General features: G+C 50.5%; 1 protein-coding gene across 5 annotated transcripts in view; it reads left to right on the top strand.

The window, feature by feature from the left end:
- The window catches only part of rab11fip4a (RAB11 family interacting protein 4 (class II) a), a 75,324-nt gene that overhangs the window by 36,154 nt on the left and 12,417 nt on the right, over nt 1-26,753 (top strand). For 4 of the 5 annotated variants that reach the window (XM_085985406.1, XM_085985405.1, XM_085985402.1 and 1 more), the window contains 5 exons: nt 19,875-19,974; nt 21,475-21,578; nt 21,940-22,080; nt 23,790-23,871; nt 24,304-24,441. In XM_085985406.1, the coding sequence (XP_085841532.1) occupies nt 19,875-19,974; nt 21,475-21,578; nt 21,940-22,080; nt 23,790-23,871; nt 24,304-24,441 (565 nt within the window). The remainder of the gene's footprint in view (nt 1-19,874; nt 19,975-21,474; nt 21,579-21,939; nt 22,081-23,789; nt 23,872-24,303; nt 24,442-26,753) is intronic. The other variant, XM_085985403.1, reaches the window with a different exon arrangement.

The following is a 26,753-nucleotide window of genomic DNA, read 5'->3' as shown; positions in this document are numbered from 1 at the left end:
TACAGAGTGAGCTTTCTACAGGGTGGGCTTTCTACAGGGTGAGCTTTCTACAGGGTGGGCTTTCTATAGGGTGGGCTTTCTATAGGGTGGGCTTTCTACAGGGTGGGCTTTCTACAGGGTGAGCTTTCTACAGAGTGAGCTTTCTACAGAGTGAGCTTTCTACAGGGTGAGCTTTCTACAGGGTGAGCTTTCTACAGGGTGAGCTTTCTACAGAGTGAGCTTTCTACAGGGTGAGCTTTCTACAGGGTGGGCTTTCTACAGGGTGAGCTTTCTACAGAGTGAGCTTTCTACAGAGTGAGCTTTCTACAGGGTGAGCTTTCTACAGAGTGAGCTTTCTACAGGGTGAGCTTTCTACAGAGTGAGCTTTCTACAGAGTGGGCTTTCTACAGAGTGAGCTTTCTACAGAGTGAGCTTTCTACAGAGTGAGCTTTCTACAGAGTGAGCTTTCTACAGAGTGAGCTTTCTACAGAGTGAGCTTTCTACAGGGTGAGCTTTCTACAGAGTGAGCTTTCTACAGAGTGAGCTTTCTACAGAGTGAGCTTTCTACAGAGTGAGCTTTCTACAGAGTGAGCTTTCTACAGAGTGAGCTTTCTACAGAGTGAGCTTTCTACAGGGTGAGCTTTCTACAGAGTGAGCTTTCTACAGGGTGGGCTTTCTACAGGGTGAGCTTTCTACAGAGTGAGCTTTCTACAGGGTGAGCTTTCTACAGGGTGGGCTTTCTACAGGGTGAGCTTTCTACAGAGTGAGCTTTCTACAGAGTGGGCTTTCTACAGAGTGAGCTTTCTACAGAGTGAGCTTTCTGCAGGGTGAGCTTTCTACAGAGTGGGCTTTCTACAGGGTGGGCTTTCTACAGAGTGAGCTTTCTACAGAGTGAGCTTTCTACAGGGTGAGCTTTCTACAGAGTGAGCTTTCTACAGGGTGAGCTTTCTACAGAGTGAGCTTTCTACAGGGTGGGCTTTCTACAGAGTGAGCTTTCTACAGAGTGAGCTTTCTACAGAGTGAGCTTTCTACAGAGTGAGCTTTCTACAGAGTGAGCTTTCTACAGAGTGAGCTTTCTACAGGGTGAGCTTTCTACAGGGTGGGCTTTCTACAGAGTGAGCTTTCTACAGGGTGGGCTTTCTACAGAGTGAGCTTTCTACAGGGTGGGCTTTCTACAGGGTGAGCTTTCTACAGAGTGAGCTTTCTACAGGGTGGGCTTTCTACAGGGTGAGCTTTCTACAGAGTGAGCTTTCTACAGAGTGGGCTTTCTACAGAGTGAGCTTTCTACAGAGTGAGCTTTCTACAGGGTGAGCTTTCTACAGGGTGAGCTTTCTACAGAGTGGGCTTTCTACAGGGTGGGCTTTCTACAGGGTGAGCTTTCTACAGGGTGAGCTTTCTACAGAGTGGGCTTTCTACAGGGTGGGCTTTCTACAGGGTGAGCTTTCTACAGGGTGAGCTTTCTATAGGGTGAGCTTTCTACAGAGTGAGCTTTCTACAGGGTGAGCTTTCTACAGAGTGAGCTTTCTACAGGGTGGGCTTTCTACAGAGTGAGCTTTCTACAGGGTGGGCTTTCTACAGAGTGAGCTTTCTACAGGGTGGGCTTTCTACAGGGTGAGCTTTCTACAGAGTGAGCTTTCTACAGGGTGGGCTTTCTACAGGGTGAGCTTTCTACAGAGTGAGCTTTCTACAGAGTGGGCTTTCTACAGAGTGAGCTTTCTACAGAGTGAGCTTTCTGCAGGGTGAGCTTTCTACAGAGTGGGCTTTCTACAGGGTGGGCTTTCTACAGAGTGAGCTTTCTACAGAGTGAGCTTTCTACAGGGTGAGCTTTCTACAGGGTGAGCTTTCTACAGGGTGGGCTTTCTACAGAGTGAGCTTTCTACAGGGTGAGCTTTCTACAGGGTGAGCTTTCTACAGAGTGGGCTTTCTACAGAGTGAGCTTTCTACAGAGTGAGCTTTCTACAGGGTGAGCTTTCTACAGAGTGAGCTTTCTATAGGGTGAGCTTTCTACAGAGTGAGCTTTCTACAGGGTGAGCTTTCTATAGGGTGGGCTTTCTACAGGGTGAGCTTTCTACAGAGTGAGCTTTCTACAGAGTGAGCTTTCTACAGGGTGAGCTTTCTACAGAGTGAGCTTTCTACAGGGTGGGCTTTCTACAGAGTGGGCTTTCTACAGAGTGAGCTTTCTACAGGGTGAGCTTTCTACAGAGTGAGCTTTCTACAGGGTGAGCTTTCTACAGAGTGGGCTTTCTACAGGGTGAGCTTTCTACAGGGTGAGCTTTCTACAGAGTGGGCTTTCTACAGGGTGAGCTTTCTACAGAGTGAGCTTTCTACAGGGTGAGCTTTCTACAGAGTGAGCTTTCTACAGAGTGAGCTTTCTACAGAGTGAGCTTTCTACAGGGTGAGCTTTCTACAGAGTGAGCTTTCTACAGAGTGAGCTTTCTACAGGGTGGGCTTTCTACAGGGTGAGCTTTCTACAGAGTGAGCTTTCTACAGGGTGAGCTTTCTACAGAGTGAGCTTTCTACAGGGTGAGCTTTCTACAGGGTGAGCTTTCTACAGGGTGAGCTTTCTACAGAGTGAGCTTTCTACAGAGTGAGCTTTCTACAGAGTGGGCTTTCTACAGGGTGAGCTTTCTACAGAGTGAGCTTTCTACAGGGTGAGCTTTCTACAGAGTGAGCTTTCTACAGAGTGAGCTTTCTACAGGGTGGGCTTTCTACAGGGTGGGCTTTCTACAGAGTGAGCTTTCTACAGGGTGGGCTTTCTACAGGGTGAGCTTTCTACAGGGTGGGCTTTCTACAGAGTGAGCTTTCTACAGAGTGGGCTTTCTACAGGGTGGGCTTTCTACAGGGTGGGCTTTCTACAGAGTGAGCTTTCTACAGGGTGGGCTTTCTACAGGGTGAGCTTTCTACAGGGTGGGCTTTCTACAGAGTGAGCTTTCTACAGAGTGAGCTTTCTACAGGGTGAGCTTTCTACAGGGTGAGCTTTCTACAGGGTGGGCTTTCTACAGAGTGAGCTTTCTACAGGGTGGGCTTTCTACAGGGTGAGCTTTCTACAGGGTGGGCTTTCTACAGAGTGAGCTTTCTACAGAGTGGGCTTTCTACAGAGTGGGCTTTCTACAGAGTGAGCTTTCTACAGAGTGAGCTTTCTACAGAGTGAGCTTTCTACAGGGTGAGCTTTCTACAGGGTGGGCTTTCTATAGGGTGAGCTTTCTACAGAGTGAGCTTTCTACAGGGTGGGCTTTCTACAGAGTGGGCTTTCTACAGGGTGAGCTTTCTACAGGGTGGGCTTTCTACAGGGTGGGCTTTCTACAGAGTGAGCTTTCTACAGGGTGAGCTTTCTACAGGGTGAGCTTTCTACAGGGTGGGCTTTCTACAGGGTGGGCTTTCTACAGAGTGAGCTTTCTACAGGGTGAGCTTTCTACAGAGTGGGCTTTCTACAGGGTGAGCTTTCTACAGGGTGAGCTTTCTACAGGGTGGGCTTTCTACAGGGTGGGCTTTCTACAGAGTGAGCTTTCTACAGGGTGAGCTTTCTACAGGGTGAGCTTTCTACAGGGTGGGCTTTCTACAGGGTGGGCTTTCTACAGAGTGAGCTTTCTACAGGGTGAGCTTTCTACAGAGTGAGCTTTCTACAGAGTGAGCTTTCTACAGAGTGAGCTTTCTACAGAGTGAGCTTTCTACAGGGTGAGCTTTCTACAGGGTGGGCTTTCTACAGGGTGGGCTTTCTACAGAGTGAGCTTTCTACAGGGTGGGCTTTCTACAGAGTGAGCTTTCTACAGAGTGAGCTTTCTACAGGGTGGGCTTTCTACAGGGTGAGCTTTCTACAGAGTGAGCTTTCTACAGAGTGAGCTTTCTACAGGGTGAGCTTTCTACAGGGTGAGCTTTCTACAGGGTGGGCTTTCTACAGGGTGAGCTTTCTACAGAGTGAGCTTTCTACAGGGTGGGCTTTCTACAGGGTGAGCTTTCTACAGAGTGGGCTTTCTACAGGGTGGGCTTTCTACAGAGTGAGCTTTCTACAGAGTGAGCTTTCTACAGGGTGAGCTTTCTACAGAGTGAGCTTTCTACAGAGTGAGCTTTCTACAGGGTGAGCTTTCTACAGAGTGAGCTTTCTACAGGGTGGGCTTTCTACAGAGTGGGCTTTCTACAGGGTGAGCTTTCTACAGAGTGAGCTTTCTACAGGGTGAGCTTTCTACAGGGTGAGCTTTCTGCAGAGTGGGCTTTCTACAGGGTGGGCTTTCTATAGGGTGGGCTTTCTATAGGGTGGGCTTTCTACAGGGTGAGCTTTCTACAGGGTGGGCTTTCTATAGGGTGGGCTTTCTACAGAGTGAGCTTTCTACAGGGTGGGCTTTCTATAGGGTGGGCTTTCTGCAGAGTGAGCTTTCTACAGGGTGGGCTTTCTACAGGGTGAGCTTTCTACAGGGTGGGCTTTCTATAGGGTGGGCTTTCTACAGGGTGAGCTTTCTACAGAGTGAGCTTTCTACAGAGTGAGCTTTCTACAGGGTGAGCTTTCTACAGAGTGAGCTTTCTACAGGGTGAGCTTTCTACAGGGTGAGCTTTCTACAGAGTGAGCTTTCTACAGGGTGAGCTTTCTACAGAGTGGGCTTTCTACAGAGTGAGCTTTCTACAGGGTGGGCTTTCTACAGGGTGAGCTTTCTACAGAGTGAGCTTTCTACAGAGTGGGCTTTCTACAGAGTGAGCTTTCTACAGAGTGAGCTTTCTACAGGGTGAGCTTTCTACAGAGTGGGCTTTCTACAGGGTGAGCTTTCTATAGGGTGGGCTTTCTACAGGGTGAGCTTTCTACAGAGTGAGCTTTCTACAGAGTGAGCTTTCTACAGGGTGAGCTTTCTACAGAGTGGGCTTTCTACAGAGTGAGCTTTCTACAGGGTGAGCTTTCTACAGAGTGAGCTTTCTACAGGGTGAGCTTTCTACAGGGTGGGCTTTCTACAGAGTGAGCTTTCTACAGGGTGAGCTTTCTACAGAGTGAGCTTTCTACAGAGTGGGCTTTCTACAGAGTGAGCTTTCTACAGGGTGAGCTTTCTACAGAGTGGGCTTTCTACAGAGTGAGCTTTCTACAGGGTGAGCTTTCTACAGGGTGAGCTTTCTACAGGGTGAGCTTTCTACAGAGTGGGCTTTCTACAGGGTGAGCTTTCTACAGAGTGAGCTTTCTACAGGGTGAGCTTTCTACAGGGTGGGCTTTCTACAGGGTGAGCTTTCTACAGGGTGGGCTTTCTATAGGGTGAGCTTTCTACAGAGTGAGCTTTCTACAGGGTGAGCTTTCTACAGGGTGGGCTTTCTACAGAGTGAGCTTTCTACAGGGTGGGCTTTCTACAGGGTGAGCTTTCTACAGGGTGGGCTTTCTACAGAGTGAGCTTTCTACAGGGTGGGCTTTCTACAGGGTGGGCTTTCTACAGAGTGAGCTTTCTACAGAGTGGGCTTTCTACAGAGTGAGCTTTCTACAGAGTGAGCTTTCTACAGAGTGAGCTTTCTACAGGGTGGGCTTTCTACAGAGTGAGCTTTCTACAGGGTGGGCTTTCTACAGAGTGAGCTTTCTACAGGGTGAGCTTTCTACAGAGTGAGCTTTCTGCAGAGTGAGCTTTCTACAGGGTGGGCTTTCTACAGAGTGAGCTTTCTACAGGGTGGGCTTTCTACAGAGTGAGCTTTCTACAGGGTGAGCTTTCTACAGGGTGAGCTTTCTACAGGGTGGGCTTTCTATAGGGTGAGCTTTCTACAGAGTGAGCTTTCTACAGGGTGGGCTTTCTACAGGGTGGGCTTTCTACAGAGTGAGCTTTCTACAGAGTGGGCTTTCTACAGAGTGAGCTTTCTACAGAGTGAGCTTTCTACAGAGTGGGCTTTCTACAGGGTGAGCTTTCTACAGGGTGAGCTTTCTACAGAGTGGGCTTTCTACAGAGTGAGCTTTCTACAGGGTGGGCTTTCTACAGGGTGGGCTTTCTACAGGGTGAGCTTTCTACAGGGTGGGCTTTCTACAGAGTGAGCTTTCTACAGGGTGGGCTTTCTACAGAGTGGGCTTTCTACAGGGTGAGCTTTCTATAGGGTGAGCTTTCTACAGGGTGAGCTTTCTACAGGGTGGGCTTTCTATAGGGTGAGCTTTCTACAGAGTGAGCTTTCTACAGGGTGAGCTTTCTACAGGGTGAGCTTTCTACAGGGTGAGCTTTCTACAGAGTGGGCTTTCTACAGAGTGAGCTTTCTACAGAGTGAGCTTTCTACAGGGTGAGCTTTCTACAGGGTGAGCTTTCTACAGAGTGAGCTTTCTACAGGGTGAGCTTTCTACAGGGTGAGCTTTCTACAGGGTGGGCTTTCTACAGAGTGAGCTTTCTACAGGGTGAGCTTTCTACAGGGTGGGCTTTCTATAGGGTGGGCTTTCTACAGAGTGAGCTTTCTATAGGGTGGGCTTTCTACAGAGTGAGCTTTCTACAGGGTGAGCTTTCTACAGGGTGGGCTTTCTACAGGGTGGGCTTTCTATAGGGTGGGCTTTCTACAGGGTGAGCTTTCTACAGGGTGGGCTTTCTACAGAGTGAGCTTTCTATAGGGTGAGCTTTCTACAGGGTGAGCTTTCTACAGGGTGGGCTTTCTATAGGGTGAGCTTTCTACAGAGTGAGCTTTCTACAGGGTGAGCTTTCTACAGGGTGAGCTTTCTACAGGGTGAGCTTTCTACAGAGTGGGCTTTCTACAGGGTGGGCTTTCTACAGGGTGAGCTTTCTACAGGGTGAGCTTTCTACAGAGTGAGCTTTCTACAGGGTGAGCTTTCTACAGGGTGAGCTTTCTACAGGGTGGGCTTTCTACAGAGTGAGCTTTCTACAGGGTGAGCTTTCTACAGGGTGGGCTTTCTACAGAGTGAGCTTTCTACAGAGTGAGCTTTCTACAGAGTGAGCTTTCTACAGGGTGAGCTTTCTATAGGGTGGGCTTTCTACAGGGTGAGCTTTCTACAGGGTGGGCTTTCTATAGGGTGAGCTTTCTACAGAGTGAGCTTTCTACAGGGTGAGCTTTCTACAGGGTGGGCTTTCTATAGGGTGAGCTTTCTACAGAGTGAGCTTTCTACAGGGTGAGCTTTCTACAGAGTGAGCTTTCTACAGAGTGGGCTTTCTACAGAGTGGGCTTTCTACAGGGTGAGCTTTCTACAGGGTGAGCTTTCTACAGGGTGGGCTTTCTACAGAGTGAGCTTTCTACAGGGTGAGCTTTCTACAGAGTGGGCTTTCTACAGAGTGAGCTTTCTACAGGGTGAGCTTTCTACAGAGTGGGCTTTCTACAGAGTGAGCTTTCTACAGAGTGAGCTTTCTACAGGGTGAGCTTTCTACAGAGTGAGCTTTCTACAGGGTGAGCTTTCTACAGAGTGAGCTTTCTACAGGGTGAGCTTTCTACAGAGTGAGCTTTCTACAGAGTGAGCTTTCTACAGGGTGAGCTTTCTACAGAGTGAGCTTTCTACAGAGTGAGCTTTCTACAGGGTGAGCTTTCTACAGAGTGAGCTTTCTACAGAGTGAGCTTTCTACAGAGTGAGCTTTCTACAGGGTGAGCTTTCTACAGGGTGAGCTTTCTACAGAGTGAGCTTTCTACAGAGTGGGCTTTCTACAGGGTGAGCTTTCTACAGAGTGAGCTTTCTACAGAGTGAGCTTTCTACAGAGTGAGCTTTCTACAGAGTGGGCTTTCTACAGAGTGAGCTTTCTACAGAGTGGGCTTTCTACAGAGTGAGCTTTCTACAGGGTGAGCTTTCTACAGGGTGAGCTTTCTACAGAGTGAGCTTTCTACAGAGTGGGCTTTCTACAGAGTGGGCTTTCTACAGGGTGAGCTTTCTACAGGGTGAGCTTTCTACAGAGTGAGCTTTCTACAGAGTGAGCTTTCTATAGGGTGAGCTTTCTACAGAGTGAGCTTTCTACAGAGTGAGCTTTCTACAGAGTGGGCTTTCTACAGGGTGAGCTTTCTACAGAGTGAGCTTTCTACAGAGTGAGCTTTCTACAGAGTGAGCTTTCTACAGAGTGGGCTTTCTACAGGGTGAGCTTTCTACAGAGTGAGCTTTCTACAGAGTGAGCTTTCTACAGAGTGAGCTTTCTACAGAGTGGGCTTTCTACAGGGTGAGCTTTCTACAGAGTGAGCTTTCTACAGAGTGAGCTTTCTACAGGGTGAGCTTTCTACAGAGTGAGCTTTCTACAGAGTGGGCTTTCTACAGGGTGAGCTTTCTACAGAGTGAGCTTTCTACAGAGTGGGCTTTCTACAGAGTGGGCTTTCTACAGAGTGAGCTTTCTACAGAGTGGGCTTTCTACAGGGTGAGCTTTCTACAGAGTGAGCTTTCTACAGGGTGAGCTTTCTACAGAGTGAGCTTTCTACAGAGTGAGCTTTCTATAGGGTGAGCTTTCTACAGAGTGAGCTTTCTACAGAGTGAGCTTTCTACAGAGTGAGCTTTCTACAGGGTGAGCTTTCTACAGAGTGAGCTTTCTACAGAGTGGGCTTTCTACAGGGTGAGCTTTCCACAGAGTGAGCTTTCTACAGAGTGAGCTTTCTATAGGGTGAGCTTTCTACAGAGTGAGCTTTCTACAGAGTGAGCTTTCTACAGAGTGAGCTTTCTACAGAGTGAGCTTTCTACAGAGTGAGCTTTCTACAGGGTGAGCTTTCTACAGAGTGAGCTTTCTACAGAGTGAGCTTTCTACAGAGTGAGCTTTCTATAGGGTGAGCTTTCTACAGAGTGAGCTTTCTACAGAGTGAGCTTTCTACAGAGTGGGCTTTCTACAGGGTGAGCTTTCTACAGAGTGAGCTTTCTACAGAGTGAGCTTTCTACAGGGTGAGCTTTCTACAGAGTGAGCTTTCTACAGAGTGGGCTTTCTACAGGGTGAGCTTTCTACAGAGTGAGCTTTCTACAGAGTGGGCTTTCTACAGAGTGGGCTTTCTACAGAGTGAGCTTTCTACAGAGTGGGCTTTCTACAGGGTGAGCTTTCTACAGAGTGAGCTTTCTACAGGGTGAGCTTTCTACAGAGTGAGCTTTCTACAGAGTGAGCTTTCTATAGGGTGAGCTTTCTACAGAGTGAGCTTTCTACAGAGTGAGCTTTCTACAGAGTGAGCTTTCTACAGGGTGAGCTTTCTACAGAGTGAGCTTTCTACAGAGTGGGCTTTCTACAGGGTGAGCTTTCCACAGAGTGAGCTTTCTACAGAGTGAGCTTTCTATAGGGTGAGCTTTCTACAGAGTGAGCTTTCTACAGAGTGAGCTTTCTACAGAGTGAGCTTTCTACAGGGTGAGCTTTCTACAGGGTGAGCTTTCTACAGGGTGAGCTTTCTACAGAGTGAGCTTTCTATAGGGTGAGCTTTCTACAGGGTGAGCTTTCTATAGGGTGAGCTTTCTACAGAGTGAGCTTTCTACAGAGTGAGCTTTCTACAGAGTGAGCTTTCTACAGGGTGAGCTTTCTACAGGGTGAGCTTTCTACAGGGTGAGCTTTCTACAGAGTGAGCTTTCTACAGAGTGGGCTTTCTACAGAGTGGGCTTTCTACAGGGTGAGCTTTCTACAGAGTGAGCTTTCTATAGGGTGAGCTTTCTACAGAGTGAGCTTTCTACAGAGTGAGCTTTCTACAGAGTGAGCTTTCTACAGAGTGAGCTTTCTACAGAGTGAGCTTTCTACAGAGTGAGCTTTCTATAGGGTGAGCTTTCTACAGGGTGGGCTTTCTACAGGGTGAGCTTTCTACAGAGTGAGCTTTCTACAGAGTGAGCTTTCTACAGGGTGGGCTTTCTACAGAGTGAGCTTTCTACAGAGTGGGCTTTCTACAGAGTGAGCTTTCTACAGGGTGGGCTTTCTACAGGGTGAGCTTTCTACAGGGTGAGCTTTCTACAGAGTGAGCTTTCGACAGAGTGGGCTTTCTACAGAGTGGGCTTTCTATAGGGTGAGCTTTCTACAGAGTGAGCTTTCTATAGGGTGAGCTTTCTACAGAGTGAGCTTTCTATAGGGTGAGCTTTCTACAGAGTGAGCTTTCTACAGGGTGAGCTTTCTATAGGGTGGACTTTCTACAGGGTGGGCTTTCTACAGGGTGAGCTTTCTACAGGGTGAGCTTTCTACAGGGTGAGCTTTCTACAGGGTGGGCTTTCTACAGGGTGAGCTTTCTACAGGGTGGGCTTTCTACAGGGTGAGCTTTCTACAGAGTGAGCTTTCTACAGGGTGGGCTTTCTACAGGGTGAGCTTTCTACAGAGTGGGCTTTCTATAGGGTGAGCTTTCTACAGAGTGGGCTTTCTATAGGGTGGGCTTTCTACAGAGTGAGCTTTCTACAGAGTGAGCTTTCTACAGGGTGAGCTTTCTACAGGGTGAGCTTTCTACAGAGTGAGCTTTCTACAGAGTGAGCTTTCTACAGGGTGAGCTTTCTACAGGGTGGGCTTTCTATAGGGTGGGCTTTCTACAGAGTGAGCTTTCTACAGGGTGGGCTTTCTACAGGGTGAGCTTTCTACAGAGTGGGCTTTCTACAGAGTGAGCTTTCTACAGAGTGAGCTTTCTACAGGGTGGGCTTTCTATAGGGTGAGCTTTCTACAGAGTGAGCTTTCTACAGGGTGGGCTTTCTATAGGGTGAGCTTTCTACAGGGTGGGCTTTCTACAGGGTGAGCTTTCTACAGAGTGAGCTTTCTACAGAGTGAGCTTTCTACAGGGTGGGCTTTCTACAGAGTGAGCTTTCTACAGGGTGAGCTTTCTACAGAGTGAGCTTTCTACAGGGTGAGCTTTCTACAGGGTGGGCTTTCTACAGAGTGAGCTTTCTACAGGGTGAGCTTTCTACAGGGTGAGCTTTCTACAGGGTGAGCTTTCTACAGGGTGGGCTTTCTACAGGGTGGGCTTTCTACAGAGTGAGCTTTCTACAGGGTGGGCTTTCTACAGAGTGGGCTTTCTACAGGGTGAGCTTTCTACAGAGTGAGCTTTCTACAGGGTGGGCTTTCTACAGGGTGGGCTTTCTACAGGGTGAGCTTTCTACAGAGTGGGCTTTCTACAGAGTGAGCTTTCTACAGGGTGAGCTTTCTACAGGGTGGGCTTTCTACAGGGTGAGCTTTCTATAGGGTGAGCTTTCTACAGGGTGGGCTTTCTACAGGGTGAGCTTTCTACAGAGTGGGCTTTCTACAGGGTGAGCTTTCTACAGAGTGGGCTTTCTATAGGGTGAGCTTTCTACAGAGTGAGCTTTCTACAGGGTGAGCTTTCTACAGGGTGAGCTTTCTACAGGGTGGGCTTTCTACAGGGTGAGCTTTCTATAGGGTGAGCTTTCTACAGGGTGGGCTTTCTACAGGGTGAGCTTTCTACAGAGTGGGCTTTCTATAGGGTGAGCTTTCTACAGGGTGAGCTTTCTACAGAGTGAGCTTTCTACAGGGTGAGCTTTCTACAGAGTGAGCTTTCTACAGGGTGAGCTTTCTACAGGGTGAGCTTTCTACAGAGTGAGCTTTCTACAGAGTGAGCTTTCTACAGAGTGAGCTTTCTACAGAGTGAGCTTTCTACAGAGTGGGCTTTCTACAGGGTGAGCTTTCTACAGGGTGAGCTTTCTACAGAGTGAGCTTTCTACAGAGTGAGCTTTCTACAGGGTGGGCTTTCTACAGAGTGAGCTTTCTACAGGGTGGGCTTTCTACAGGGTGAGCTTTCTACAGAGTGGGCTTTCTACAGAGTGAGCTTTCTACAGAGTGAGCTTTCTACAGGGTGGGCTTTCTATAGGGTGAGCTTTCTACAGAGTGAGCTTTCTACAGGGTGGGCTTTCTATAGGGTGAGCTTTCTACAGAGTGAGCTTTCTACAGAGTGAGCTTTCTACAGAGTGGGCTTTCTACAGGGTGGGCTTTCTACAGAGTGAGCTTTCTACAGAGTGAGCTTTCTACAGAGTGAGCTTTCTACAGGGTGGGCTTTCTACAGAGTGAGCTTTCTACAGAGTGAGCTTTCTACAGGGTGGGCTTTCTACAGAGTGAGCTTTCTACAGAGTGAGCTTTCTACAGGGTGGGCTTTCTACAGGGTGGGCTTTCTACAGGGTGGGCTTTCTACAGAGTGAGCTTTCTACAGGGTGGGCTTTCTACAGGGTGGGCTTTCTACAGGGTGAGCTTTCTACAGAGTGAGCTTTCTACAGAGTGAGCTTTCTACAGAGTGAGCTTTCTACAGGGTGAGCTTTCTACAGAGTGGGCTTTCTACAGGGTGGGCTTTCTACAGGGTGAGCTTTCTACAGGGTGAGCTTTCTACAGGGTGAGCTTTCTACAGGGTGAGCTTTCTACAGGGTGAGCTTTCTACAGGGTGAGCTTTCTACAGGGTGAGCTTTCTACAGGGTGAGCTTTCTACAGGGTGGGCTTTCTACAGAGTGGGCTTTCTACAGGGTGAGCTTTCTACAGGGTGAGCTTTCTACAGGGTGGGCTTTCTACAGAGTGAGCTTTCTACAGGGTGAGCTTTCTACAGGGTGAGCTTTCTACAGAGTGAGCTTTCTACAGAGTGGGCTTTCTACAGGGTGAGCTTTCTACAGGGTGGGCTTTCTACAGGGTGAGCTTTCTACAGAGTGAGCTTTCTACAGGGTGAGCTTTCTACAGGGTGGGCTTTCTACAGGGTGAGCTTTCTACAGAGTGAGCTTTCTACAGGGTGAGCTTTCTATAGGGTGAGCTTTCTACGGGGTGGGCTTTCTACAGGGTGAGCTTTCTACAGGGTGAGCTTTCTACAGGGTGAGCTTTCTACAGGGTGGGCTTTCTACAGGGTGAGCTTTCTACAGAGTGAGCTTTCTACAGGGTGAGCTTTCTACAGGGTGAGCTTTCTACAGGGTGAGCTTTCTATAGGGTGAGCTTTCTACAGGGTGGGCTTTCTACAGGGTGAGCTTTCTACAGAGTGAGCTTTCTACAGGGTGAGCTTTCTACAGAGTGAGCTTTCTACAGAGTGAGCTTTCTACAGAGTGGGCTTTCTACAGGGTGAGCTTTCTACAGGGTGAGCTTTCTACAGGGTGGGCTTTCTACAGGGTGAGCTTTCTACAGAGTGAGCTTTCTACAGGGTGAGCTTTCTACAGAGTGGGCTTTCTACAGGGTGAGCTTTCTACAGGGTGAGCTTTCTACAGGGTGGGCTTTCTACAGGGTGAGCTTTCTACAGAGTGAGCTTTCTACAGGGTGAGCTTTCTACAGGGTGAGCTTTCTACAGGGTGAGCTTTCTACAGAGTGAGCTTTCTACAGAGTGAGCTTTCTACAGGGTGAGCTTTCTACAGAGTGAGCTTTCTACAGGGTGGGCTTTCTACAGGGTGAGCTTTCTACAGAGTGAGCTTTCTACAGAGTGGGCTTTCTACAGGGTGGGCTTTCTACAGAGTGAGCTTTCTACAGGGTGGGCTTTCTACAGGGTGAGCTTTCTACAGAGTGAGCTTTCTACAGAGTGAGCTTTCTACAGGGTGAGCTTTCTACAGAGTGAGCTTTCTACAGGGTGGGCTTTCTACAGGGTGAGCTTTCTATAGGGTGGGCTTTCTACAGGGTGGGCTTTCTACAGGGTGGGCTTTCTACAGAGTGAGCTTTCTACAGAGTGGGCTTTCTATAGGGTGGGCTTTCTACAGGGTGAGCTTTCTACAGAGTGAGCTTTCTACAGGGTGAGCTTTCTACAGGGTGAGCTTTCTACAGGGTGGGCTTTCTACAGGGTGAGCTTTCTATAGGGTGGGCTTTCTACAGGGTGGGCTTTCTACAGGGTGAGCTTTCTACAGGGTGAGCTTTCTATAGGGTGAGCTTTCTATAGGGTGGGCTTTCTACAGGGTGAGCTTTCTACAGAGTGGGCTTTCTACAGGGTGAGCTTTCTACAGGGTGAGCTTTCTACAGGGTGAGCTTTCTACAGGGTGAGCTTTCTACAGGGTGAGCTTTCTACAGGGTGAGCTTTCTACAGGGTGAGCTTTCTACAGAGTGGGCTTTCTACAGGGTGAGCTTTCTACAGGGTGAGCTTTCTACAGGGTGAGCTTTCTACAGGGTGAGCTTTCTACAGGGTGAGCTTTCTACAGGGTGAGCTTTCTACAGGGTGAGCTTTCTACAGGGTGAGCTTTCTACAGGGTGAGCTTTCTACAGGGTGAGCTTTCTACAGGGTGAGCTTTCTACAGGGTGGGCTTTCTACAGGGTGGGCTTTCTACAGGGTGGGCTTTCTATAGGGTGGGCTTTCTACAGAGTGAGCTTTCTACAGGGTGGGCTTTCTACAGGGTGGGCTTTCTATAGGGTGGGCTTTCTACAGAGTGAGCTTTCTACAGGGTGAGCTTTCTACAGGGTGGGCTTTCTATAGGGTGAGCTTTCTACAGAGTGAGCTTTCTACAGGGTGGGCTTTCTATAGGGTGGGCTTTCTATAGGGTGAGCTTTCTACAGGGTGAGCTTTCTACAGGGTGGGCTTTCTACAGGGTGGGCTTTCTATAGGGTGAGCTTTCTACAGGGTGGGCTTTCTACAGGGTGAGCTTTCTACAGGGTGGGCTTTCTACAGGGTGAGCTTTCTACAGGGTGAGCTTTCTATAGGGTGTGCTTTCTATAGGGTGAGCTTTCTACAGAGTGAGCTTTCTACAGGGTGAGCTTTCTACAGGGTGAGCTTTCTATAGGGTGGGCTTTCTACAGGGTGAGCTTTCTATAGGGTGAGCTTTCTATAGGGTGGGCTTTCTACAGAGTGGGCTTTCTACAGGGTGGGCTTTCTACAGGGTGGGCTTTCTACAGGGTGAGCTTTCTATAGAGTGGGCTTTCTACAGGGTGAGCTTTCTACAGAGTGAGCTTTCTACAGGGTGAGCTTTCTACAGGGTGGGCTTTCTACAGGGTGGGCTTTCTACAGGGTGGGCTTTCTACAGGGTGGGCTTTCTATAGGGTGGGCTTTCTATAGGGTGAGCTTTCTATAGGGTGAGCTTTCTATAGGGTGAGCTTTCTATAGGATGGGCTTTCTACAGAGTGAGCTTTCTATAGGGTGGGCTTTCTATAGGGTGGGCTTTCTACAGAGTGAGCTTTCTACAGGGTGGGCTTTCTATAGGGTGGGCTTTCTACAGAGTGAGCTTTCTACAGGGTGAGCTTTCTACAGGGTGGGCTTTCTACAGGGTGAGCTTTCTACAGGGTGAGCTTTCTACAGAGTGAGCTTTCTACAGGGTGAGCTTTCTACAGAGTGAGCTTTCTACAGGGTGAGCTTTCTACAGAGTGAGCTTTCTACAGAGTGAGCTTTCTACAGAGTGAGCTTTCTACAGGGTGAGCTTTCTACAGAGTGAGCTTTCTACAGAGTGAGCTTTCTACAGGGTGAGCTTTCTACAGAGTGAGCTTTCTACAGAGTGAGCTTTCTACAGAGTGAGCTTTCTACAGGGTGAGCTTTCTACAGAGTGAGCTTTCTACAGAGTGAGCTTTCTACAGAGTGAGCTTTCTACAGGGTGGGCTTTCTACAGAGTGAGCTTTCTACAGGGTGGGCTTTCTACAGGGTGAGCTTTCTACAGGGTGAGCTTTCTACAGAGTGAGCTTTCTTCAGAGTGGGCATTCTACAGAGTGAGCTTTCTACAGGGTGAGCTTTCTACAGAGTGGGCTTTCTACAGAGTGAGCTTTCTACAGGGTGGGCTTTCTACAGGGTGAGCTTTCTACAGGGTGAGCTTTCTACAGAGTGAGCTTTCTACAGAGTGAGCTTTCTTCAGAGTGGGCTTTCTACAGAGTGAGCTTTCTACAGGGTGAGCTTTCTACAGAGTGGGCTTTCTACAGAGTGAGCTTTCTACAGGGTGGGCTTTCTACAGGGTGAGCTTTCTACAGGGTGAGCTTTCTACAGAGTGGGCTTTCTACAGAGTGAGCTTTCTACAGGGTGGGCTTTCTACAGAGTGAGCTTTCTACAGGGTGGGCTTTCTACAGAGTGAGCTTTCTACAGAGTGAGCTTTCTACAGGGTGAGCTTTCTATAGGGTGGGCTTTCTACAGGGTGAGCTTTCTACAGGGTGAGCTTTCTACAGAGTGGGCTTTCTACAGAGTGAGCTTTCTACAGGGTGGGCTTTCTACAGGGTGAGCTTTCTATAGGGTGGGCTTTCTACAGGGTGAGCTTTCTATAGGGTGGGCTTTCTATAGGGTGAGCTTTCTACAGGGTGGGCTTTCTACAGGGTGAGCTTTCTACAGGGTGAGCTTTCTACAGAGTGGGCTTTCTACAGGGTGAGCTTTCTACAGGGTGGGCTTTCTACAGGGTGAGCTTTCTATAGGGTGAGCTTTCTACAGGGTGAGCTTTCTACAGGGTGGGCTTTCTACAGGGTGGGCTTTCTACAGGGTGAGCTTTCTATAGGGTGAGCTTTCTACAGAGTGAGCTTTCTACAGGGTGAGCTTTCTACAGAGTGGGCTTTCTATAGGGTGAGCTTTCTACAGGGTGGGCTTTCTATAGGGTGGGCTTTCTACAGAGTGAGCTTTCTACAGGGTGAGCTTTCTACAGAGTGGGCTTTCTACAGAGTGAGCTTTCTACAGGGTGGGCTTTCTATAGGGTGGGCTTTCTACAGGGTGAGCTTTCTACAGGGTGGGCTTTCTATAGGGTGGGCTTTCTACAGAGTGAGCTTTCTACAGGGTGGGCTTTCTATAGGGTGGGCTTTCTACAGAGTGAGCTTTCTACAGGGTGGGCTTTCTACAGAGTGAGCTTTCTACAGAGTGGGCTTTCTACAGAGTGAGCTTTCTACAGGGTGAGCTTTCTATAGGGTGGGCTTTCTACAGGGTGAGCTTTCTACAGGGTGGGCTTTCTATAGGGTGGGCTTTCTACAGAGTGAGCTTTCTACAGGGTGGGCTTTCTATAGGGTGGGCTTTCTACAGAGTGAGCTTTCTACAGGGTGGGCTTTCTATAGGGTGGGCTTTCTACAGAGTGGGCTTTCTACAGAGTGGGCTTTCTACAGAGTGAGCTTTCTACAGGGTGAGCTTTCTACAGAGTGGGCTTTCTACAGAGTGAGCTTTCTACAGAGTGAGCTTTCTACAGGGTGAGCTTTCTACAGGGTGAGCTTTCTACAGGGTGGGCTTTCTATAGGGTGGGCTTTCTATAGGGTGGGCTTTCTACAGAGTGAGCTTTCTACAGGGTGAGCTTTCTACAGGGTGAGCTTTCTACAGGGTGGGCTTTCTATAGGGTGAGCTTTCTACAGGGTGAGCTTTCTACAGGGTGGGCTTTCTACAGAGTGAGCTTTCTACAGGGTGAGCTTTCTACAGAGTGAGCTTTCTACAGAGTGAGCTTTCTACAGGGTGAGCTTTCTACAGGGTGAGCTTTCTACAGGGTGAGCTTTCTACAGGGTGGGCTTTCTACAGGGTGAGCTTTCTACAGGGTGGGCTTTCTACAGAGTGAGCTTTCTACAGGGTGAGCTTTCTACAGGGTGAGCTTTCTACAGGGTGGGCTTTCTATAGGGTGAGCTTTCTACAGGGTGAGCTTTCTACAGGGTGGGCTTTCTATAGGGTGGGCTTTCTATAGGGTGAGCTTTCTATAGGGTGAGCTTTCTATAGGGTGAGCTTTCTACAGAGTGAGCTTTCTATAGGGTGAGCTTTCTATAGGGTGAGCTTTCTACAGAGTGGGCTTTCTACAGGGTGAGCTTTCTATAGGGTGGGCTTTCTATAGGGTGAGCTTTCTATAGGGTGAGCTTTCTATAGGGTGAGCTTTCTACAGAGTGAGCTTTCTATAGGGTGAGCTTTCTACAGGGTGAGCTTTCTACAGGGTGGGCTTTCTATAGGGTGAGCTTTCTACAGGGTGAGCTTTCTACAGGGTGGGCTTTCTATAGGGTGGGCTTTCTATAGGGTGAGCTTTCTATAGGGTGAGCTTTCTATAGGGTGAGCTTTCTATAGGGTGAGCTTTCTACAGAGTGAGCTTTCTATAGGGTGAGCTTTCTATAGGGTGAGCTTTCTACAGAGTGGGCTTTCTACAGGGTGAGCTTTCTATAGGGTGAGCTTTCTACAGAGTGGGCTTTCTACAGGGTGAGCTTTCTACAGGGTGGGCTTTCTACAGAGTGGGCTTTCTACAGGGTGGGCTTTCTACAGGGTGGGCTTTCTACAGGGTGGGCTTTCTACAGGGTGAGCTTTCTACAGGGTGGGCTTTCTACAGAGTGAGCTTTCTACAGGGTGGGCTTTCTACAGAGTGGGCTTTCTACAGGGTGAGCTTTCTACAGGGTGGGCTTTCTACAGAGTGGGCTTTCTACAGAGTGAGCTTTCTACAGGGTGAGCTTTCTACAGAGTGAGCTTTCTACAGAGTGAGCTTTCTACAGAGTGAGCTTTCTACAGGGTGAGCTTTCTACAGAGTGAGCTTTCTACAGAGTGAGCTTTCTACAGAGTGAGCTTTCTACAGAGTGGGCTTTCTACAGGGTGAGCTTTCTACAGGGTGAGCTTTCTACAGAGTGAGCTTTCTACAGGGTGAGCTTTCTACAGGGTGAGCTTTCTACAGAGTGAGCTTTCTACAGAGTGAGCTTTCTACAGGGTGAGCTTTCTACAGGGTGGGCTTTCTACAGAGTGAGCTTTCTACAGGGTGGGCTTTCTACAGGGTGGGCTTTCTATAGGGTGGGCTTTCTATAGGGTGAGCTTTCTACAGGGTGAGCTTTCTATAGGGTGTGCTTTCTATAGGGTGAGCTTTCTACAGAGAGTTTTCTACAGGGTGAGCTTTCTATAGGGTGAGCTTTCTACAGGGTGGGCTTTCTATAGGGTGGGCTTTCTACAGGGTGGGCTTTCTACAGGGTGGGCTTTCTATAGGGTGGGCTTTCTACAGGGTGGGCTTTCTACAGGGTGGGCTTTCTATAGGGTGGGCTTTCTATAGGGTGAGCTTTCTACAGGGTGGGCTTTCTACAGAGTGAGCTTTCTACAGGGTGGGCTTTCTACAGGGTGGGCTTTCTATAGGGTGGGCTTTCTATAGGGTGAGCTTTCTACAGGGTGAGCTTTCTATAGGGTGTGCTTTCTATAGGGTGAGCTTTCTACAGAGAGTTTTCTACAGGGTGAGCTTTCTACAGAGTGAGCTTTCTATAGGGTGAGCTTTCTACAGGGTGGGCTTTCTACAGGGTGGGCTTTCTACAGGGTGGGCTTTCTACAGGGTGGGCTTTCTACAGAGTGGGCTTTCTACAGGGTGAGCTTTCTATAGGGTGGGCTTTCTATAGGGTGAGCTTTCTACAGGGTGAGCTTTCTATAGGGTGAGCTTTCTACAGAGTGAGCTTTCTACAGGGTGGGCTTTCTACAGGGTGAGCTTTCTACAGAGTGGGCTTTCTACAGGGTGGGCTTTCTATAGGGTGGGCTTTCTATAGGGTGAGCTTTCTACAGGGTGAGCTTTCTATAGGGTGAGCTTTCTATAGGGTGAGCTTTCTACAGAGTGGGCTTTCTACAGGGTGGGCTTTCTATAGGGTGGGCTTTCTATAGGGTGAGCTTTCTACAGAGTGAGCTTTCTACAGGGTGGGCTTTCTACAGGGTGGGCTTTCTACAGGGTGAGCTTTCTATAGGGTGAGCTTTCTATAGGGTGGGCTTTCTATAGGGTGGGCTTTCTATAGGGTGGGCTTTCTATAGGGTGGGCTTTCTATAGGGTGGGCTTTCTACAGGGTGGGCTTTCTACAGGGTGAGCTTTCTATAGGGTGGGCTTTCTATAGGGTGAGCTTTCTACAGAGTGAGCTTTCTACAGGGTGTGCGTTCTACAGGGTGGGCTTTCTACAGGGTGAGCTTTCTATAGGGTGGGCTTTCTATAGGGTGAGCTTTCTACAGAGTGAGCTTTCTACAGGGTGTGCGTTCTACAGGGTGGGCTTTCTACAGGGTGGGCTTTCTACAGGGTGGGCTTTCTATAGGGTGAGCTTTCTACGGGGTGAGCGTTCTATAGGGTGGGCTTTCTATAGTGTGAGCTATCCTCGGGGTGAACAGTCTTTTTGCATGACACTGGTGCACAGTGTGATCCAACAGTTGTAAAATTGTGTGCAACGCATGGCGCACGTCTGATGTGTGTTGTCGGGAGCGATACTTGCCACCCGCTGCTGTCTGCTATTGCAATAAGGATTTGTTTTTATTTCTCTCAGGCAACTTTTCCACAACAGTAACTTCAGCAGCAGCAATGGCAGCACCGAGGATCTGTTCAGAGACAGTATCGATTCTTGTGACAACGACATCACCGAGAAGGTGAGTCTCATGGGGGGAGGCACTGCAGAACCCAGCCTGGAATCGTCTAATCCAGGCTGTACCTCTCCTGGGAGTGTTTGATGGGGCAGTGTAGAGGGAGCTTTACTCTGTATCTAACCCGTGCTGTACCTGCCCTGGGAGTGTTTGATGGGACAGTGTAGAGGGAGCTTTACTCTGTATCTAACCCCGTGCTGTACCTGCCCCGGGAGTGTTTGATGGGACAGTGTAGAGGGAGCTTTACTCTGTATCTAACCCGTGCTGTACCTGCCCTGGGAGTGTTTGATGGGACAGTGTAGAGGGAGCTTTACTCTGTATCTAACCCGTGCTGTACCTGCCCTGGGAGTGTTTGATGGGACAGTGTAGAGGGAGCTTTACTCTGTATCTAACCCCGTGCTGTACCTGCCCCGGGAGTGTTTGATGGGACAGTGTAGAGGGAGCTTTACTCTGTATCTAACCCCGTGCTGTACCTGCCCTGGGAGTGTTTGATGGGACAGTGTAGAGGGAGCTTTACTCTGTATCTAACCCGTGCTGTACCTGCCCTGGGAGTGTTTGATGGGACAGTGTAGAGGGAGCTTTAATCAGTATTTTGCCCGTGCTGTACCTGCCCTGGGAGTGTTTGATGGGACAGTGTAGAGGGAGCTTTAATCAGTATTTTACCCGTGCTGTACCTGCCCTGGGAGTGTTTGATGGGACAGTGTAGAGGGAGCTTTACTCTGTATCTAACCCGTGCTGTACCTGCCCTGGGAGTGTTTGATGGGACAGTGTAGAGGGAGCTTTATTCTGTATCTAACCCGTTCTGTACCTGCCCTGGGAGTGTTTGATGGGAAAGTGTAGAGGGAGCTTTACTCTGTATCTAACCTGTGCTGTACCTGCCCTGGGAGTGTTTGATGGGACAGTGTAGAGGGAGCTTTACTCTGTATCTAACCCGTGCTGTACCTGCCCTGGGAGTGTTTGATGGGACAGTGTAGAGGGAGCTTTACTCTGTATCTAACCCGTGCTGTACCTGCCCTGGGAGTGTTTGATGGGACAGTGTAGAGGGAGCTTTACTCTGTATCTAACCCCGTGCTGTACCTGCCCGGGAGTGTTTGATGGGACAGTGTAGAGGGAGCTTTACTCTGTATCTAACCCCGTGCTGTACCTGCCCTGGGAGTGTTTGATGGGACAGTGTAGAGGGAGCTTTACTCTGTATCTAACCCGTGCTGTACCTGCCCTGGGAGTGTTTGATGGGACAGTGTAGAGGGAGCTTTAATCAGTATTTTGCCCGTGCTGTACCTGCCCTGGGAGTGTTTGATGGGACAGTGTAGAGGGAGCTTTAATCAGTATTTTACCCGTGCTGTACCTGCCCCGGGAGTGTTTGATGGGACAGTGTAGAGGGAGCTTTACTCTGTATCTAACCCATGCTGTACCTGTCCTGGGAGTGTTTGATGGGACAGTGCAGAGGGAGCTTTCCTCGGCTATGTGGGTGATTCGGTGCTGAAAATGTGTTTAATTTGCTGCTAGGTGAGTTATCTGGAGAAGAAAGTGTTGGAGCTGGAGAACGACTGCCTGACAAACGGAGACCAGAAGAGTAAACTCAAACAGGAGAACACACACCTGGTGCACAGGTAAATGACCACCTGCTCCCCAAACTACAAGGCTGGCTTTGGACTTGGGCAGTCTGCAGTGATGAGGCGGCGGAGGGGCATTTACCGTAGGGAAGTGTAAGGAGCAGTAAACACGGGTAAGGGTGCAGACTGCCCATCAGCGGGAGGTGTGATGTGGGTGATCCTTTCTCGCAGGTGGTGTGCTGCCCTACCCCCTATGGCCAGCTCTGGCACGATGTTTAACGGAGGCGAGAGTTTGGAGGTGTTAAATTAGTTTATTCGGGATTGATTTAGCTCCTGTTCTGTGTGCTTGGGGAGCAGCGACCTTTGGATAGTCAGCGTCCGTCTGCACGGCTCCCGACAGTGATGATGTATTTTACAGGGTTCACGCGATGGAGGAGCAGCTGAAAGATCAGGAGACCCGGGCAGAAGAAGTCTTCCAGCAGGAGCTGAGGAGACACCGAGAGGTTCTCAGTAAACTGGAGAGAGAGAAGAACGCGGAGATTGAAATGCTCAACGCGAGGTAGGCTCAGGGTAACAGTCAGCCATCGTACCAGACACCCCGGCAACCGCTGTCAGTGGAACAATCCACTCCTCCACCCTCAGCCCAATCGCTCAAAACCCCAAAATCCAATTTATATTTCACCTTTTTCACAGTGACTCCCCCTCCCCTGAAGGTGCTGACTCTCTCCCCCCTCCCTGAAGGTGCTGACTCTCTCCCCCCTCCCCTGAAGATGCTGACTCTCTTCCCCCCCTCCCCTGAAGGTGCTGACTCTCTTCCCCCCTCCCCTGAAGGTGCTGACTCTCTCCCCCCTCCCCGAAGGTGCTGACTCTCTCCCCCCTCCCCTGAAGATGCTGACTCTCTTCCCCCCCTCCCTGAAGGTGCTGACTCTCTCCCCCCTCCCTGAAGATGCTGACTCTCTTCCCCCTCCCCTGAAGGTGCTGACTCTCTCCCCCTCCTGAAGGTGCTGACTCTCTCCCCCCTCCCCTGAAGGTGCTGACTCTCTCCCCCCTCCCTGAAGGTGCTGACTCTCTCCCCCCTCCCCTGAAGGTGCTGACTCTCTCCCCCCTCCCCTGAAGATGCTGACTCTCTCCCCCCCTCCCCTGAAGGTGCTGACTCTCCCCCCCCTCCCCCGAAGGTGCTGACTCTCTTCCCCCTCCCCCGAAGGTGCTGACTCCCCCCTCCCCCGAAGGTGCTGACTCCCCCTCCCTGAAGGTGCTGACTCTCTCCCCCCTCCCCTGAAGGTGCTGACTCTCTTCCCCCTCCCCTGAAGGTGCCTGACTCTCTCCCCCTCTCCCTGAAGGTGTTGACTCTCTCCCCCCTCCCCCGAGGTGCTGACTCTCTCCCCCCTCCCCTGAAGGTGCTGACTCTCTCCCCCCTCCCCTGAAGGTGCTGACTCTCTCCCCCCTCCCCTGAAGGTGCTGACTCTCTTCCCCCCCTCCCCTGAAGGTGCTGACTCTCTCCCCCCTCCCTGAAGGTGCTGACTCTCTCCCCCCTCCCCTGAAGGTGCTGACTCTCTCCCCTCCCTGAATGGTGCTGACTCTCTCCCCCCTCCCCTGAAGTGCTGACTCTCTCCCCCCTCCCCTGAAGGTGCTGACTCTCCCCCCTCCCCTGAAGGTGCTGACTCTCCCCCTCCCCTGAAGGTGCTGACTCTCCCCCTCCCTGAAGGTGCTGACTCTCCCCCTCCCCTGAAGGTGCTGACTCTCCCCCCTCCCCTGAAGGTGCTGACTCTCTCCCCCTCCCCTGAAGGTGCTGACTCTCTCCCCCCCTCCCCTGAAGGTGCTGACTCTCTCCCCCCTCCCCTGAAGGTGCTGACTCTCTCCCCCTCCCTGAAGGTGCTGACTCTCCCCCCCTGAAGGTGCTGACCTCCCCCCTCCCCTGAAGGTGCTGACTCTCTCCCCCTCCCCTGAAGGTGCTGACTCTCTCCCCCCTCCCCTGAAGGTGCTGACTCTCTCCCCCCTCCCCTGAAGGTGCTGACTCTCTCCCCCCTCCCCTGAAGGTGCTGACTCTCTCCCCTCCCCTGAAGGTGCTGACTCTCTTCCCCCCTCCCCTGAAGGTGCTGACTCTCTCCCCCCTCCCTGAAGGTGCTGACTCTCTTCCCCCCTCCCCTGAAGGTGCTGACTCTCTCCCCCCTCCCCTGAAGGTGCTGACTCTCTTCCCCCTCCCCGGGGGTCTGGCCCCGTCCTCGACCTGGGTCCGATGATGATATTATGGGCTGTTTTCTGTTCCAGGGCCCAGCAGCTCGAGGAGGAATCGAACGAGCTGAAAAATACAGCGACTCGGTTAAAGAGTCAGACAGAGAAACTGGATGAGGTGAGAGGGCGGGTGTGGAGGTGGTGGGGAGGATGCGTGGGGGAGCGGAGGGGTGTGTGGGGAGCTGAGTGGTGTGGGGAAGGGGTGGGGAAGAGGAGGGGGTGGGTGTGTGGGGTTGAGGAGCGGTGTGGGGGGGGGTGGGTGTGGGGAAGGGGGGGTGTGGGGGAGCGGTGTGGGGGAGGGGGAGGGGGTGTCGGGGAGCGGGTGAGGGGGAGGTGGGGGGAGCGGGGTGCGGTTGTGGGGGAGGGGGTGTGGGGGAGGCGGTGTGGGGGAGGGGGTGTCGGGGAGCGGTGAGGGGGAGTGGGGAGCGGGTGCGGTGTGGGGGGAGGGGGTGTGGGGGAGGGGTGTGGGGGTGCACACTGAGTGCCCCAGTTGCCCCCCGCTCCTCCTGTTGTCCCGCTGGGTGACGGGAGCCATTCCTTCGTGTTTCAGGAACACCAGCGGATATCGTACAAACTGGAGACACGAAGCCTGCGTCTGAAGGACGAGATGGACCTTTACAAAGGGATGTTGGACAAGATGAGGCGGAACAGACACGAGTTTCAGAAAGAGCGGGAGGCTATGCAGGAGGTGGGTGTCCAGGGGGTCAGAGAACACAAAGCACCGAGGCTGCGGTGAGGGAGGTGGGTAGGCCTGGGTGTGGATATTTGGAAAGTTTGTTTCCACCTCGATTGCCCTTCCCGCCACGTAATTCCAGCCGGGAGAGTCGGTTTATTCACTGTGAGGCTCGAAGCTGCTTCTCTTCGTCAGAGTTCGGCTGAGCTTCGCACCAACATTTTTGGGACTGGTTGTTCCTGAGCCAGTTCCCGACTGAACAGAGAATGCAGGAAACACTCAGCAGGCCAGGCAGCATCCGTGGAGAGAGAAACAGAGTTACGTTTCAGGTCGATGACCCTTTGTCAGAACTGGAAACAGTTGGAGATGGAACAGGTTTTAAGCAGGTGCTGAGGCAGAGAAAGGGGGGAGGGGAAGGAGAGATTAAATGGACAGTCTGTGATAGGGTGGCGGGAGGAGAGATTAAATGGACAGTCTGTGATAGGGAGGAGAGATTAAATGGACAGTCTGTGATAGGGAGGAGAGATTAAATGGACAGTCTGTGATAGGGTGGAGGGAGGAGAGATTAAATGGACAGTCTGTGATAGGGTGGAGGGGAGGAGAGATTAAATGGACAGTCTGTGATAGGGTGGAGGGGAGGAGAGATTAAATGGACAGTCTGTGATAGGGAGGAGAGATTAAATGGACAGTCTGTGATAGGGTGGAGGGGAGGAGAGATTAAATGGACAGTCTGTGATAGGGTGGAGGGGAGGAGAGATTAAAATGGACAGTCTGTGATAGGGTGGAAGGGAGGAGAGATTAAATGACAGTCTGTGATAGGGTGGAGGGGAGGAGAGATTAAATGGACAGTCTGTGATAGGGTGGAGGGGAGGAGAGATTAAATGACAGTCTGTGATAGGGAGGAGAGATTAAATGGACCAGTCTGTGATAGGGTGGAGGGGAGGAGAGATTTAAATGGACAGTCTGTGATAGGGTGGAGGGGAGGAGAGATTAAATGGACAGTCTGTGATAGGGTGGCGGGGATTGGAGGATTAAAATGGACAGTCTGTGATAGGGAGAGAGATTAAATGGACAGTCTGTGATAGGGTGGAGGGAGGAGAGATTAAATGGACAGTCTGTGATAGGTGGAGGGGAGGAGAGATTAAATGGACAGTCTGTGATAGGTGGCGGGAGGAGAGATTAAATGGACAGTCTGTGATAGGTGGAGGGAGGAGAGATTAAATGGACAGTCTGTGATAGGGAGGAGAGATTAAATGGACAGTCTGTGATAGGGTGGAGGGGAGGAGAGATTAAATGGACAGTCTGTGATAGGGTGGAGGGGAGGAGAGATTAAATGGACAGTCTGTGATAGGGTGGCGGGGAGGAGAGATTAAATGGACAGTCTGTGATAGGGTGGAGGGGCGGAGAGATTAAATGGACAGTCTGTGATAGGGTGGAGGGGAGGAGAGATTAAATGGACAGTCTGTGATAGGGTGGAAGGGAGGAGAGATTAAATGGGACAGTCTGTGATAGGTGGAGGGAGGAGAGATTAAATGGACAGTCTGTGATAGGGTGGAGGGGAGGAGAGATTAAATGGACAGTCTGTGATAGGGTGAGGGGAGGTGAGATTAAAATGGACAGTCCTGTGATAGGGTGGAGGGAGGAGAGATTAAATGGACAGTCTGTGATAGGGGGGAGGGGAGGAGAGATTAAATGGACAGTCTGTGATAGGGGGGAGGGGAGGAGAGATTAAATGGACAGTCTGTGATAGGGTGGAGGGGAGGAGAGATTAAATGGACAGTCTGTGATAGGGTGGAGGGAGGAGAGATTAAATGGACAGTCTGTGATAGGGGGAGGGGAGGAGAGATTAAATGGACAGTCTGTGATAGGGGGGAGGGGAGGAGAGATTAAATGGACAGTCTGTGATAGGGTGGAGGGGAGGAGAGATTAAATGGACAGTCTGTGATAGGGTGGAGGGGAGGAGAGATTAAATGGACAGTCTGTGATAGGGGGGAGGGGAGGAGAGATTAAATGGACAGTCTGTGATAGGGGGAGGGGAGGAGAGATTAAATGGACAGTCTGTGATAGGGGGAGGGAGGAGAGATTAAATGGACAGTCTGTGATAGGGGGGAGGGGGAGGAGAGGATTAAATGGACAGTCTGTGATAGGGGGGAGGGGGAGGAAGAGATTAAATGGACAGTCTGTGATAGGGTGGAAGGGGAGGAGAGGATTAAAATTGGACAGTCTGTGATAGGGGGGAGGGGAGGAGAGATTAAATTGGACAGTGTGATAGGGTGGAGGGAGGAGAGATTAAATGGACAGTCCTGTGATAGGGGGGAGGGGAGGAG

Source organism: Somniosus microcephalus, chromosome 4 (genome assembly GCF_052327205.1).
Source record: "Somniosus microcephalus isolate GS21.2 chromosome 4, FLI_Smic_1.0, whole genome shotgun sequence".
NCBI lineage: Eukaryota > Metazoa > Chordata > Chondrichthyes > Squaliformes > Somniosidae > Somniosus > Somniosus microcephalus.
The sequence above is the reverse complement of the archived record's forward strand: the minus strand, read 5'-3'. Positions and strand labels throughout refer to the sequence as shown.